The 13,532-nt window shown below is 43.1% G+C and overlaps 1 protein-coding gene across 1 annotated transcript in view; it reads right to left on the bottom strand.

Annotated features, from left to right (window-relative positions):
• The window catches only part of Map4k5 (mitogen-activated protein kinase kinase kinase kinase 5), an 89,720-nt gene that overhangs the window by 1,801 nt on the left and 74,387 nt on the right, over positions 1-13,532 (bottom strand). The window contains exons 26-31 of the mRNA XM_057782219.1: positions 12,461-12,564; positions 11,911-12,088; positions 9,140-9,208; positions 7,476-7,568; positions 4,043-4,113; positions 1,832-1,887 (exon numbers count right to left, since the gene is read on the bottom strand). Of these exons, the coding sequence (XP_057638202.1) occupies positions 1,832-1,887; positions 4,043-4,113; positions 7,476-7,568; positions 9,140-9,208; positions 11,911-12,088; positions 12,461-12,564 (571 nt within the window). The remainder of the gene's footprint in view (positions 1-1,831; positions 1,888-4,042; positions 4,114-7,475; positions 7,569-9,139; positions 9,209-11,910; positions 12,089-12,460; positions 12,565-13,532) is intronic.

The raw sequence follows: 13,532 nt of genomic DNA, 5'->3' as shown, positions 1-13,532 counted from the left end.
GATTGTTTTAGACACAAATTATTAAAACAGTCAGATATAGTCTCACCTTATTTCAACTGAACTCCAATGTGCTCACTTAGACAAGCTCACAACAGGCGTGCCAATGCCTTAGGAAATTATACCAACAGAAAAAAGGGCTAGAGAATAAAGAGGACCCCAAGAGGTCATCTGAACTGCTCAGGGAGGGTCTCTGAAAACAAACTGTTTAAAACAAAGAATGGAAGTCGGGCACAGGTGGCGCACGCCTTTAATCCCAGCACTCGGGAGGCTGAGGCAGGTGGATCTCTGAGTTCGAGCCCAGCCTAGTCTACAAGAGCTAGTTCCAGGGCAGGCTCCAAAGCTACAGAGAAACTTTGTCTCGCAAAAATAAAGCAAAACCAACAACAACAACAAAACCTCCAAACCAAACAAAAGAAAAAAATCCCACAAAACAAAATAAAATTAAGAAGAAGAAAGAATGGAGTGATAACCACCTATCCCTTTTCCCTGGAGTACAGGCAGGGAAAGAGTTGGAGGACTGACAGGAGAAAAAAAACAACAACAACAACAACAACAACAAAAAAAAAAACCCAAGAGTCACCCCATCCCATAGCATTTGAACTGTGAGGAGAGGGCTTAAGAATAAAATAAGGACCGGGTGGTGGTGGCACATGCCTTTAATTCCAGCACTCGGGAGGCAGAGGCAGGTGGATGGATCTCTGAGTTTCAGTTTGTGAGTTTGAGAACAGCCTGGTCTATAGAATGAGTCCCAGGGCAGGCTCCAAAGCTACACACAGAAATCCTGTCTCGAAAAACGAAACAAAACAACAAACAAACAAAACCACACAGAGAAGGAAGTCTAGAGGACAAATGGAGGAGATAGTAACACATACTGGGTATTTTTGTAGCAGGTGAATTTTATGCACCTGACTTTTTGACAGCAATAACAATAGAGATTGTGCACTGTGGAAATGTAGAGGAACACAAAGTCACCAATCTGCCAGGGTTACCCACTACTACTAAGGAAGCAGGCGCAGGGGCTTGCTGAGGAGCCCAGTTCCCTAAGTTTCTTTCTTAGGAACTACACGATGGAATTGAAAGAATCAATTCCTGTAAATTGTCCTGACCTCCACAAGAGTGTTACAGTGCACACAGTCACACTAAAATGTTAAAAAAAAGAAAAAAGAAAATATAAAAACTTAAAAGATAGTTAAGGGGTGAAGGGAAGGAGCAAGAAGCATCGGGTGTGAGGTGTCGCCCTCCGCCAGCAGAATTCTCAGAATAATCACGACCGGCCTCTGCGTTGGCCAGGCCTTCCATGGGAGGCAGCTCCTCCAGCCCGCTGCCTTCTGCTCCCTGGGCAGCTGTGCCTGTGGCTTACTTTTATTTCAGTAAGGTAGACATTTTTAAAAATTTCCTTTTCTCCTCCTAACCCCTTCAAAACCTTTAGAGACATTAACTCCTTATAATTAATACTGCCCTCCAGACCCGAGTTGAGCATTTTATGACATAAAACTCACATCAGGAGGCGTATGTAATACTTGGTAGAGAGCAACACATCATGAGGACATGAGGGAAGTAAAGGGATGTGAGATCGTGTCATGGTTCCAGGGGTGTGAACACTATTATTACACGTTTTGTCTTGGCTGAATATAACTATCTCTCAAACACAACCCTTTTCCTGAAAAGCCTGTGAAACCAACAGACTAAATATGATTCACTCTCTCAATACAAGAATCTAAGTTGATGAGTCCTCTAAGAATTTCGACTGGAACTCAACACAGGCTGCAGTGTGAACAGAGTATGAACATTGCTACTTCCACATAACTGAATTACTACAACCGATTGTTACCTGTCTGATCCCAGTAAGCGGAAAACTCTCGTCTCATCTGAAATTTCCTGGGTGACCTATGGCAGAAAATACCCGTCAGTAACACTGTAGCCTTGACAGTGCTTACAGTCCTGCAGCAGTTGCTTACAAGGAACAATACAGCTCCCCAAATCAAACATGTCTCAGTAAGCTAGTTTCTGACCGCCCATGAGTAGAAACGGCCCCATGTTCATAGAGCACCTAGTCTCTCCCAGCTGCTTCCCTCAGGAACTCTGTGGGATTTGCTTCTGAGTTCTTCCATTAGGCATAAGGCCATCCAAGTCTTACCTACAGTGAGGTGCTATGGAGCACCCTGTTATTCATTCCCAAGGGCCAGACTGCCACCCGTGTTAGATGACCCCTCCTGCAAAGGCTGTGTCACTAAGCACGAGCACTCCCCAAGGAGCGGGGAGAGTGGATGTGACCTTTATCCAGGAAGGGCAGCCGTAGTGCCAACGACTCACTTTCTCCTCTAAAGGAGCCGCTCTAAGGTGAGCTGTACCACGCCTTGGTGCTCCTATTGGCCGAGTCCTGCTGTGCAGTGGATGCCCACCTGTACGAACATGCTTTCGATGCACTCCCTCTTTCTGTGTTTCTCACCACATCACTTGTTTTCTAGAATCTATTCCTAGGTAAACCACCTCTACTTGGTTGTTATCTTGGGTTGGCCCTTGGAGGGACTCAAACTACGTGACTATATTAGTGTACAACAATCTACTAACAGGAGTTTCTAGTCTATCTGGAAAGACAGAACAAGTTTGGATCATCTATATACTCTAGGGAGCTAATTTTCACAGTATGAAGCTGAAGTGGTGTGGGACAATTCTGTATTCCGCCAATTATGTTTTAAATAAACTCTGATTGGTCAGTAGCCAGGCAGGAAGTATAGGCGGGACAACCAGACAGGAAGTAGAGGTGGGTCAGTGAGAACAGGAGAATTCTGGGAAGAAGGAAGCCCATTCCTCCGCAGGCCTGTCCAGACACTGAAGAAGCAGGATGTGACCTGCCCTGCTGAAAAAGGTACTGAGCCATATGGCTAACATATACTAGAATAATGGGCTAATATGTTATAAGAGCTAATATGAAGCCTGAGCTAATGGGCCAATCAGTTTACAACTTATGGAGACCTCTGTGTGATTTTCTTTGGGACTTGCCAGCTGTGGGAACTGGGCAGGACAGAAATCCCAACAAGCAGGCCCCTCATGCTACAATGAAGTACTCTAATTACTGTGGAATGTTACTTTATGGCAGAGGCTTCCATCGAAGGACGAGAGCCCCAGCAGGAAGACAGAGGTGCAGAGCAGAGCTCAACTGAGAAAACGCATCACAAGGGGCAGCAGCACAGCTGGGCATGAGAGTTCGTAGAGAGCGCAGTCCTAGACTGTGAGAGGCCCTGGGTTTGAGTTCCCAAAGATGGGAACGACACAATGAAAACAGCATTTAAGAACAGTTAGCACGGCTAGGCATGGTGGCATGCTGTCAGTACACATGAACTCTAGGGAAAGCTTGTCTTGAAAAAGCACACCTGGTGACATTCAGTGACATGGGTCAGTAAATAACCAACACATCCAAAGACCACTGGTTTATACCACCTTTTCTTGGAAGTAGAACTATTTATTTACATATAGATATGGGAGAGATGAACTAAACTCTCATACAGAAGATTCCATGCTTTCAGGTAGTGTCACAGATTCATGAGCCTTTAGCATAGAAAACTCACAAAGCTGGGAAATGCTCTCATCAGAGTGGAATTCCTCCCTTGGGGTGGAAGCCAGCCCCATCCCCTACAGCTAGGCGTCCTAAAAGTGACATTGAAGCCTCAGATCCATGCTCTGCCACTTAACCAGTCACGTGGCATGCAGAGTGCCTACTCTCTGGATCTTTCTGAGCTTTAAATGTGCTAATATTTGTGAACTGCCTGGAACATAATACGTCTTACACAAAATTTATAACAACATTATTTATAACAACAGTGTCTTCGACATTTTGGAGTTCCCTGTGGCTACTGGATATTTAACAGCAAAATCTAAAAGTGAACCTATGAGAGGGGAGAATGCAGGCTTGCATTCTGCCACTTCATGCATTAAAGGCACTAAACGAGGCAGTGTGACTCAGAGAGGAAATGCCTAGAATGGACATGTCACCATTAAAAATCCTGTGTGGGAGTCATAGAGGTAACCCGAGAACACTCACCTCATCTGACTTGAAGCTTTTACCCTGCATCCCATGTTTCCAGAAAGCCAGCACACTGTCTTGAAGGCACACTGAAAAAGACGAGCGGAAAATGAAAAGGAAGCACAGAGCTCCACACTACAGATTCTCCTCAACTGTTTTTTTAAGAAAAAGATTTTCAGGCTGGAGAGATGGCTCAGTGGTTAAGAGCACTCACTGGCTGCTCTCCCAGAGGTCCTGAGTTCAATTCCCAATGCCCACATGGCAGCTCACAGCTGTCTATAACTCCTGTTCCAGGGGATCTGATGCCCTCACACAGACATACCAGTAGGCAAAAAAACACCAACGTGCATAAAATAAAGATAAATAAAAAAAGATTTATTTTTATTACTTTTAATTACATGTATGCGTGCACATGTATGGTGTATGCATGTTTCTGCAAGTGCCTGAAGAGACTAGTGGCCAAAGAGCTCCCTGGAGCTGGAGCTACAAGTGGTTCTAAATACACGGATGCTGGAACCAAACCCTGTTTGCAGTCTATGCTCTTAAATACCAAACCATCTTTCTGGCCCCTCCCTAGCTCTTTTTAATAAATGATAACATAAGGCTTTTCAAGCACTCAAGGCAAAATTCCACTGTCTAGACCATTACTGCTCAACATTTTTTGTGACTAAGGCGTGTCTAAATTCAAGTAATTTACTGAGACGGTTAAGCAGCGTTCAGAGACGTATGTCACAGGCATTCTTCCAACATGGGCTGACTTCTGATAAGCTGGGTATTGGCATACTAATTTCTCTTCCATATGGTGTATCTTCTATTTTAAGTTATCAAAACAATAAAAACATGCAGTTAAGCTTTTGCATTTAAAAGAAGTTCTTCAAGCAGCTATCAAGCAAGAAGTTTATGTTCTTATTTTTCATTTTATAAAATTAAAAAATAAACATGCTTCTTAACCCAGAATTTAATCGCACATTGAATATTATGATCTCAGTCAATTGCTAAATAAATATCTTAGTATTTTACTGACTATTCTAATGAATAGAATTAAAAAAACACAAACATTAATAAACATAATGGTGAAAAAAGACAGAAAATTACTACTCTTTTTCTTTTCTTTTTTCTGGTGCTAGTGAGCATATCCAGGGTTAGTGCATGCCACAGAAGCATGGATTTCTTATTAGAGTAATAAGGACATGGTTACTGTAAGAATGTCTGGGACATAATTCAACTTAATAAAAACAGAAGTATTTGATGATGACAGATCACATGTGTTTCACTAGTTGTGAAACTGAAGTTACTTGTCTTATTTGAGATATGATTTAAAACGATTTAAAGAGATGATTTCAGGATCCTTGTAACCATTTCAAGATTAACTGAATGAGGCGATGGCAATCTAGGAGAGAACTTTTGTACAACAATTAAAATTTTCTAAATACTGTGACACACACATATGGGACTGAGCTGGATTCCTGCTTGAGAACATTCTGTGTAGGAGCTGATGCGCCGTACCTACTGCATACCGGAGTAAGGAGGGATCAAGCTTCCACAGTCCCTTCTGTTTGGCCTACATTTCCATCACAAGCAAGGTATATCTTTATGAGCTGTCCCACGAAAGCACAACAGTTTATTTTTGGTACTAGGATAGTGCCAAGGTCCTCGTGTACTTTACTACTGAGCTACGTCCTGTGCCCCTTACCCTCTAGCAAATTCTAGTTTAATGAGAAACTCAGATAGAATCTTCTTTTGGGGAGCAGGGTGTTTCAGACAGGGTTTTTCTATGTAACAGTTCTGGCTGTCCTGGAACTAGCTCTTGTAGATCAATGTCTGGCCTCAAACTCCCAGAGATCCTCCTGCCTCTGCCTCCTGAGTGCTCGGATTAAAGGCGTGCACCATGACCAACTGCCTATTTTTTTTTTAAACAAACCTAGAATGTTTCTAACTAGTTAAAAACAATTTTAAAAGCCATATACAGTAATTATATGATATGTGTGTTCTTTTCTTTAATGGTAGAATCATATAATCAATTGTCTAAAATATTTGGATTCTATTTCCCTTCGGGAAAATGCTGACATACCAGCAAAAAGGATGGAAGTGGAATTATAATTATTTGTTGTTTGAGACAGGGTCTCACTCTACAGTTTGGCTTGGAACTAGACAAGGTTAGCCTCAAACTCAGAGATCTGCCTGTTTCTTCCCTAAGTGCTGAGGCTTGAAAGTGTGCACCACTGCACCCAAACCTATAATGCTTAAAAAACAATCATAAAATTAATGAGCATGCTGAAGTAAAATACTAATAGGAAAACAAACTAAAATGACACATTCCTTTCTATAGCATCAGGGAAACTTACTGTTTATTTATAATTTATTTAAAGATTTATTTTTATTCTACATATATGATGCTTTGCTTGCATTCATGTATGTATGCCACATGTATGTGTATTTGTTGGATACCCAGGCACTGGTGTTACGGATGGTTGTGAACTATCATATGAGTGCAGAGAATCGGACCTCGGTCCTCTGTAGAAGTAACAAATGCTCCTAAGTGCTGAGCCATCTCTCCAGCCCTGAGATTTACTCATTTTATTTTGTGTGTCTGGGTGCTTTGCCTGCCTGCATGCCTGTGCATCGTCACGTGTATGCAGGGCCTGTAGAGGAAACGGGAACCGGAACCCCTGAAACTGAAGTTATAGATGGGTGTAAGCGGCTATGCAGTCCCTAGAATTGAACCCAGGTCCTCTGGAAGCTCTTCAGGGCTGTTGGCCTTGGAGGCATCACTTTGGCCCCAAAGTTACTATTTTTATAGAAACAGATCTAAAACAGTAACCATCAACACACAGAACTAGACAACAGTGACAAAGAATCACAGGGGACCTAAAGAACGGTCACTTCACACAAGCACCTTCATGACTTGGAAAGAGTTGGGAAAAGCAACCATGGTAATGAGCATACTTAAAAATCAACACCCAGGAAACAAGGACACAGGCAAGACCAGTGCTGTCCACTATGGTAGCAACCAGTACTTTTTTTTTTTTTTTTGGTTTTTCGAGACAGGGTTTCTCTGTGGCTTTGGAGCCTGTCCTGGAACTAGCTCTTGTAGACCAGGCTGGTCTCGAACTCACAGAGATCCGCCTGCCTCTGCCTCCCAAGTGCTGGAATTAAAGGCGTGCGCCTCCATCGCCCGGCGCAACCAGTATTTTTATTTATGTAAAAAGTCATATCAAAAGGGGACCATGATCAGAGTGAATTAATTATATGTATGAAATTGACAGAATAAAAATCAAAATGAAATTAGTTGAAAATTTAGAAAGTACACCGTGGCACTCGCCACATGAACTAGTGCACACAACAACGTTTCTATCAGCTCAAGGTATGAGACAGGCACTGGTCTACACAAGCCTCAGGGGAGAACAAGCGAAGTCCCCAGACATCCGCGTCAGTGACAGAAAGGACTTACCTACAGATTCAATGCGGAAGTCAAAACTCAGCTCAGAGGCCAGCTTCTTACTTGACTTTAGTTTTCCTTGCAAATTTACAATTTTTACAAATTCTTAAAAGAAATTAAAAAAAAAGTCAAGACCAGAAATGAAAGTTTTCTAAAATAAATGTAATGTATTTTGTATGGGTATCAAATAATATTCTTAATGAAGTTAAAGATTTACTTTGATTGGGATATGCCTAGTGAAAAATAGGAATTAATGTTTTAAAAGATACACAATTACAGAGATGTTTATTTAGTGAGTGGGATTTTGCTAATTTTAAAATTAAATAGACATACTGAACATCAATATCTTCATTTTTAAAAAGTGGCTACTTTGATTCTCAAATATTTAGTGATGAGTTGTCATGTTTTTCCTTCACAAATCCCACAGTATCTGCCAAGTAGTATTGCAGCAATTCCCGCCTGCCACAGAGCTCCAGGTCTGCCAGGGCACACTGGGCCAGCGGCAGCCCCGCCCAAGGGCAGGGAGCTCTGGATGGCGGCATGTAGATACGGCCTCTTTGGCTCCTGTCCTCCGTCCTGTTCCTGATCTCTTCACACTAGCTCAAGCAGACTTGGAAAGCAACCTTTGCTTCTCAACTGTCCATTCCCACGATTTGAGATTATAAGCCTGTCTCCACTGCTGTCTGCAAAAACCAACTGACAGGTCACAGAGCTGGGAAGACAGCAGCAATTGGTTTAGTCTGGAAGCAGAGTCTTGCAGAGCAATGTGTTCCTAAAGCCGTGTTAAAATGCGACACCGCGATAAGCACTAAGCACGGGATCTTCCTTGGATCACTCACAAATGTGCGAGGCTCAGCACGAAAGCCTCAGCCCTCTTAGTTCTTGTTATGCTTATTTGGTTGATGACAAATTTGTATCTATTAGGATAAAAACATGATGCAATTTCCTTCCAGGCAACTTTATAACACTCTTATTTTACTAGTGTTCAGAGTCAAGTCCCTAACCAAGGGACAGCGAGTGATGCCCTGCAGGCTTGGTTCACTCAGCTGTCATATTAGATGAGCTTGCATACACAGGTAGTTCAGCCACTAAGAGCAAGCTAAAAATATACTAGTTATGGTAAATATAGCCACAATAAAACATAATCCCAACACTGTGTACAGTTCATCCTGCAGTATCTACTGCATAAAGATGAGTTTTAAGAACCAGAGTGCCTTCATCAGCAAAATCAAAGGAACACTGCTGCTAAGCTGCTTGCTTCCCGCCTCCCCTGCTTATGCTACTAACACCTCTCCTGCATCAAACAGTCAGGGTCAGCAGGTGGAGCGTCAAAGGCCTGAGTACATTAGAACTGACAAGCCTCCAAAAGTTCCTGGGAAGTGATCTGTGATCCCAGTCTACTGTAACCTTCTACTCTCACTCACTACAGTGAGAGGGAAGAGTTTATACAGCAATTTCCTAAGATGTGGGAGAGTGCTAATGTCCCCACGTGAGCCAAGTGTAAAGACGGCACCGCACCGAGGGGCAGAACTGAGTCTCTAGCTGCGGCGACTTTAACTGCTTTGTCAATACAGTCAGGTCACTTACAGAGGAAGAGCTGGAGTGACTGTCAATTTCATTAAAGGGGCTGCTTTATGAAGTAGTGCACTCAAAATAAACTTTAAAATAATACTCACTGTCTAAACACACCAGAACAGTATCTCTCTCCAACTGTGTCACATGAATGGAATCCAGCTGTTGGCTGCCTAAGAGGAAAACGTTACAGTTAACACCATGTTTCAGTAAACCAGGGCTTAGAAAACAGCAGTCTGACCCTCGCTGTGGTTCGTTCTTTGAAATATGGTGCAAAATGCATTTTGTCAGGTTATCTTTAGAAAAAAAAAAGGATGAACATCAGTTTAGGAGAACAAATATCAGCTCTAACCTGGATAAAAGGAACTAAAAAACGCAGTATTGCTTGATTACAAATTTGTTCTGGAAAGGTGGCTATAGTGACAATGGCGATGAGGGCAAATATGGGCAAGGGAAGGAAAATGCACCCATTGGTTAGCTTTGTTCTACACTTAGGAGAGATGGAATCGGTCAGGTCCAAAGGAGACTTCACTTCCTCACACCACAAAAGGCAATCACAGGAAACATGCACCCACTGCAGAAGCCAATAGGCTGAACAGGGAAAGGCGAGGTACAGGGGCAAGTGGCTTACTTCTTTACCCCCCAGGAAACTGTGGCTTGGTACACACAGGGGTGCTCACAGTTCAGGGCTACATGCCATCAGGCTGTTTGAAACCGACTATGATGGTAGTTTTACTCTTTGGGTAACCATAACCAGTGGCTGCACCCAAAAGGTCTTGTTGTGAAATCAGGCCATCTCTGGGTCATACTGATTTTCCTTTGTAACACATAGGATCAACACAGTCCTTGTGCATGCTAGTGACATTATGTCCCAGTCTTATTTGAAAGTGACATTAAGGTGGGGTGGATGTTAAGCTTTCCTAGTTGGCATGCTTAATGAGTTCTCAGAACTCAGTCTGCAAATTATCAAAGGCCAAGGTGCACCAAATGCAATGCTGTAACAGACGCCCTCTGAGTGTAGTGAGGGCCGTGATAGTTGTCCTCTGAGTGTAGTGAGGGCTGTGACAGAGCCCTCTGAGTGTAGTGAGGGCTGTGACAGAGTCCTCTCAGATGGCTGTAATGGACATTCTCTGAGTGCAGTAAGGGCTGTAATGTTGTGTAAGAAAGCTACCACGAACTGCTTCAATTCTGCTTAAAATCACAGTTGACACACAACAAAATAGTATAACAAACAGGAAAATGAGGTCCCCTCTCATTTCATATAGCCCAGATTTAAAATATAAATTCTCCCAAATCCTCTCTGATGGTGCTTTTGAAACAGACATGTAATTGTCATTACCCCGGGGTTAGAGAACAACAGAAACCGTTCCTCCTACCCAACCAGAGCCCCAGACTGTTAATCATCTTTCCCCATCCCCCCATGTCTGTGGATTTCCTAGCTCTGTAGCCGAATCCCATGTAATTTCAGTGTCTACAGATGAGAATACATGACACCTGTCCTTTGACATTTCACTTGTTCCTATGTCCTCATCCTTCCCTTGTATCAAGGGTCCCTGATGTAGCCCAGGATGGCCCGGCTCATTATCCTCCCATCTTCACCGCCCAAGTGCAGAAACTATAGGTATGTGCCATCACACCCAACACAGGTTCACACTTGCAATGGCTGAGCAATACTCCACAGTGTAGACATACCACATTTTCTTTTCTGACCCATCAGCTGAAATCAATCTAGGGCGATTCAAAGTCTTGGTTATTCTGGAGAATACTGCAATAAACATGTGTGCAGCTCTCTTCCAGCACACTAATTTTATTTTCTCTGGAAAGGAGTACACGCCCAATAGTGGAACTGCTGGGTGGTATGGTAGTTCTAGTTCTGGTCCTTGAAGCCCCTCCCCAAACTGTTTCCATAATGGCTGCACTAACTGAAGCCCCCAGCTGCTCCTCCCTGCATCCGCACAGAAGTTTGCTACTGCTCTGTCTTGGATGGTATCTCATGACATCACTGACTTGCAGTTCCCTGCTGGTTAGTGGCACTCATTTGAAAAATGTATTCTTGACTGATTTTTCCAAACTTGAACCGTGAGAAAAGCTTCCAGAGTTTTCACTGAGGTATGTATAATAAACTCCTAGATTAACCAGCCCATCGAGGAAAGAAACATTGAATATTCTAATGGAAAAGCTTGAAGGCCACTTCAGAAACTTCTATCCATGTCTGCAGAGCACCCAGTGACTCAAATAGAGGCGGGTTGGGGTGGGGGAAGATACGGGGATAAAAGGGAACTTTCCTGGCTTGAGATGCACAGCTCTTTATTTAGTAAGAACAAAGACAAACTAGTAACCATTCAGACTATGTGTGAGTGTTTGCCTGTATCTGTGTCTGTTACCACATGCATTGTCCATGGAAGCCAGAAGAGGGCATCAGATCCCCTGGAACTGGAAGTGTGAGCCATCTTATAGGTGCTGGGAATTGAACCTGGGCCCTCTGTAAGAACAGCCAGCTCCTAACCATTGAGACATCTTTCCAACCTGTCAACAACTCAGACTTTTAAATGTCAAGAATATTTAAAATGTCCTCAGTAAAATAAATTTGTATAAACTTTCTTGGGCAAGGGCCAATGAGGTGCTTGCTGTCAACCTGATGAGCTGGGTCAGGCAATCCCTGGCACCTACACTGTGCGGGGAAAACTCACCCCTACGTTAAAAAACGTCTTTAAGCAAATGGAGACCACAAACTACATGGAGGGTAATTTCTTGGGCTTACATGAAAAATTATGCTTGCATTTTTATTAGGAGCTGACAACGACTGAAATGAAGTCTTCTGCATCTAGCACAGGCAAAAGCGTGGATATTTTACCATAAAGTGAAAACCACTTACCTGCACCAATTTCTGTAAACCAGGAAGATGCAGAATTCAAGTTGATTGTCTCAAACTGAACTACTTGGTTTGACTCTGTGCCTTTGCTGATAGCTACACAAACCATGGGGTACTCCTGCTCTGGTATCACCAGCATTTCAAACACATTCAATGGACTTGGTAAAGGAAAATCAAAATGCTGCAACAAAAAAAGAGGAAAAAGAAATGTAGCGATCTTCCCTTCATAGGTGTTAGTTAGTGAAGCCAGCTGAAAGGGTGGGAGCCACCCTGCCTCAGTCTATATACAAGCTCGCCTTTGTGACCATGAGCCTGAGAGCATTTACAGAGACTCCGAGAAATGTTTGTGGCTAGGATGATTCCAGAAGCTTTGAAGTAACAATAAGTTACAGAGAAGACATTGATAAGAACATAACACACACACACATACACACACACACACACGTCGCACCAACTCTGAAGGTTGTCCCTAAGAGCAGTAATTACAGCCTCAGCCTGCTGTAGTTACACACAGTGCTTTGTCAAGATGAAAATGTAAGAAAGCTCCACGTACCTTTATCAACATGAATTTCTGCATCGGTTCATACCACTGAAGCAGGACAATTCCAGACTGCAAAGCTCCGCAGAGGTATTTATGTCCCGTATAAGGGTTTCTAACTGAAAAGAAAGAAGAAGAAGAAAAAAAGTAAAAATCCTACCCACATGCACAACACTGACTGCTTTGGTGAGAAAACAGTTTAGCTCAGTGACAGCTGAACTACATCCACCTAAAAGCTAAGAGGCCTTCCTTCCTTCCTTCCTTCCTTCCTTCCTTCCTTCCTTCCTTCCTTCCCTCCCTCCCTCCCTCCCTCCCTCCCTCCCTCCCTCCCTCCCTCCCTCCCTCCCTCCCTCCCTCCCTTCTTTAAGACAGGGTCTCACTATGTAGCTCTGGGTGGTCTGGAAATCACTCTGTAGACCAGGCTGGGACTGAACTCACAGAGGTCTGTCTGCCTCTGCCTCCCAAGTGCTGGGATTATAGATGTGCACCCCCTCGCCTGGCTCAAGTTATTTTTCTTTATGAAGGCAGATGCTGGAGTGAGGAAATGCCAGTGGTTTGTGTTGTGACTCAACACTGCAGTACAGAAGAAAAAATTATTTGGCTGGGTGCTGGTGGTGCATGCCTTTAATCCCTGCACTCGGCAGGGAGGCAGAGACAGATGGATCTCTGTGAGTTCGAGGCCAGTCTGGTCTACAAGAGTCAATTCTGGGACAGGCTCCAAAGCTAGAGAGAAACCCTGTCTCGAAAAAACAAACAAACAAAAACAAAAAAATTTGAAGTGACTATGCTTAGTTGACAAACTATCTTAACCGAGATAATGAAACTGGATGGAAATAAAGAAATGTTAGCTTTCATTTTTATTTAAACAAAAAATACCAATTGGAGATCACAGCCATTTATTACTAAATGCCTTTAATATGCTGAGTACTTAACCACAGGGAATTTTTGATGAGATCCCATCTGCTAGTTCTCAAACATGCACGTTACTCTATAAACTCAAAACCTGCTTCTAAGTAACCAGAGGATAAAATCTGACAGGTCTAGGGACAACTGAGACTCTTACATAATGTCCTATGACAGAGCAGTT

The sequence above is a fragment of the Chionomys nivalis genome, chromosome 10 (genome assembly GCF_950005125.1).
Source record: "Chionomys nivalis chromosome 10, mChiNiv1.1, whole genome shotgun sequence".
Lineage (NCBI taxonomy): Eukaryota > Metazoa > Chordata > Mammalia > Rodentia > Cricetidae > Chionomys > Chionomys nivalis.
This window is presented reverse-complemented; position numbering and strand designations above follow the sequence as displayed.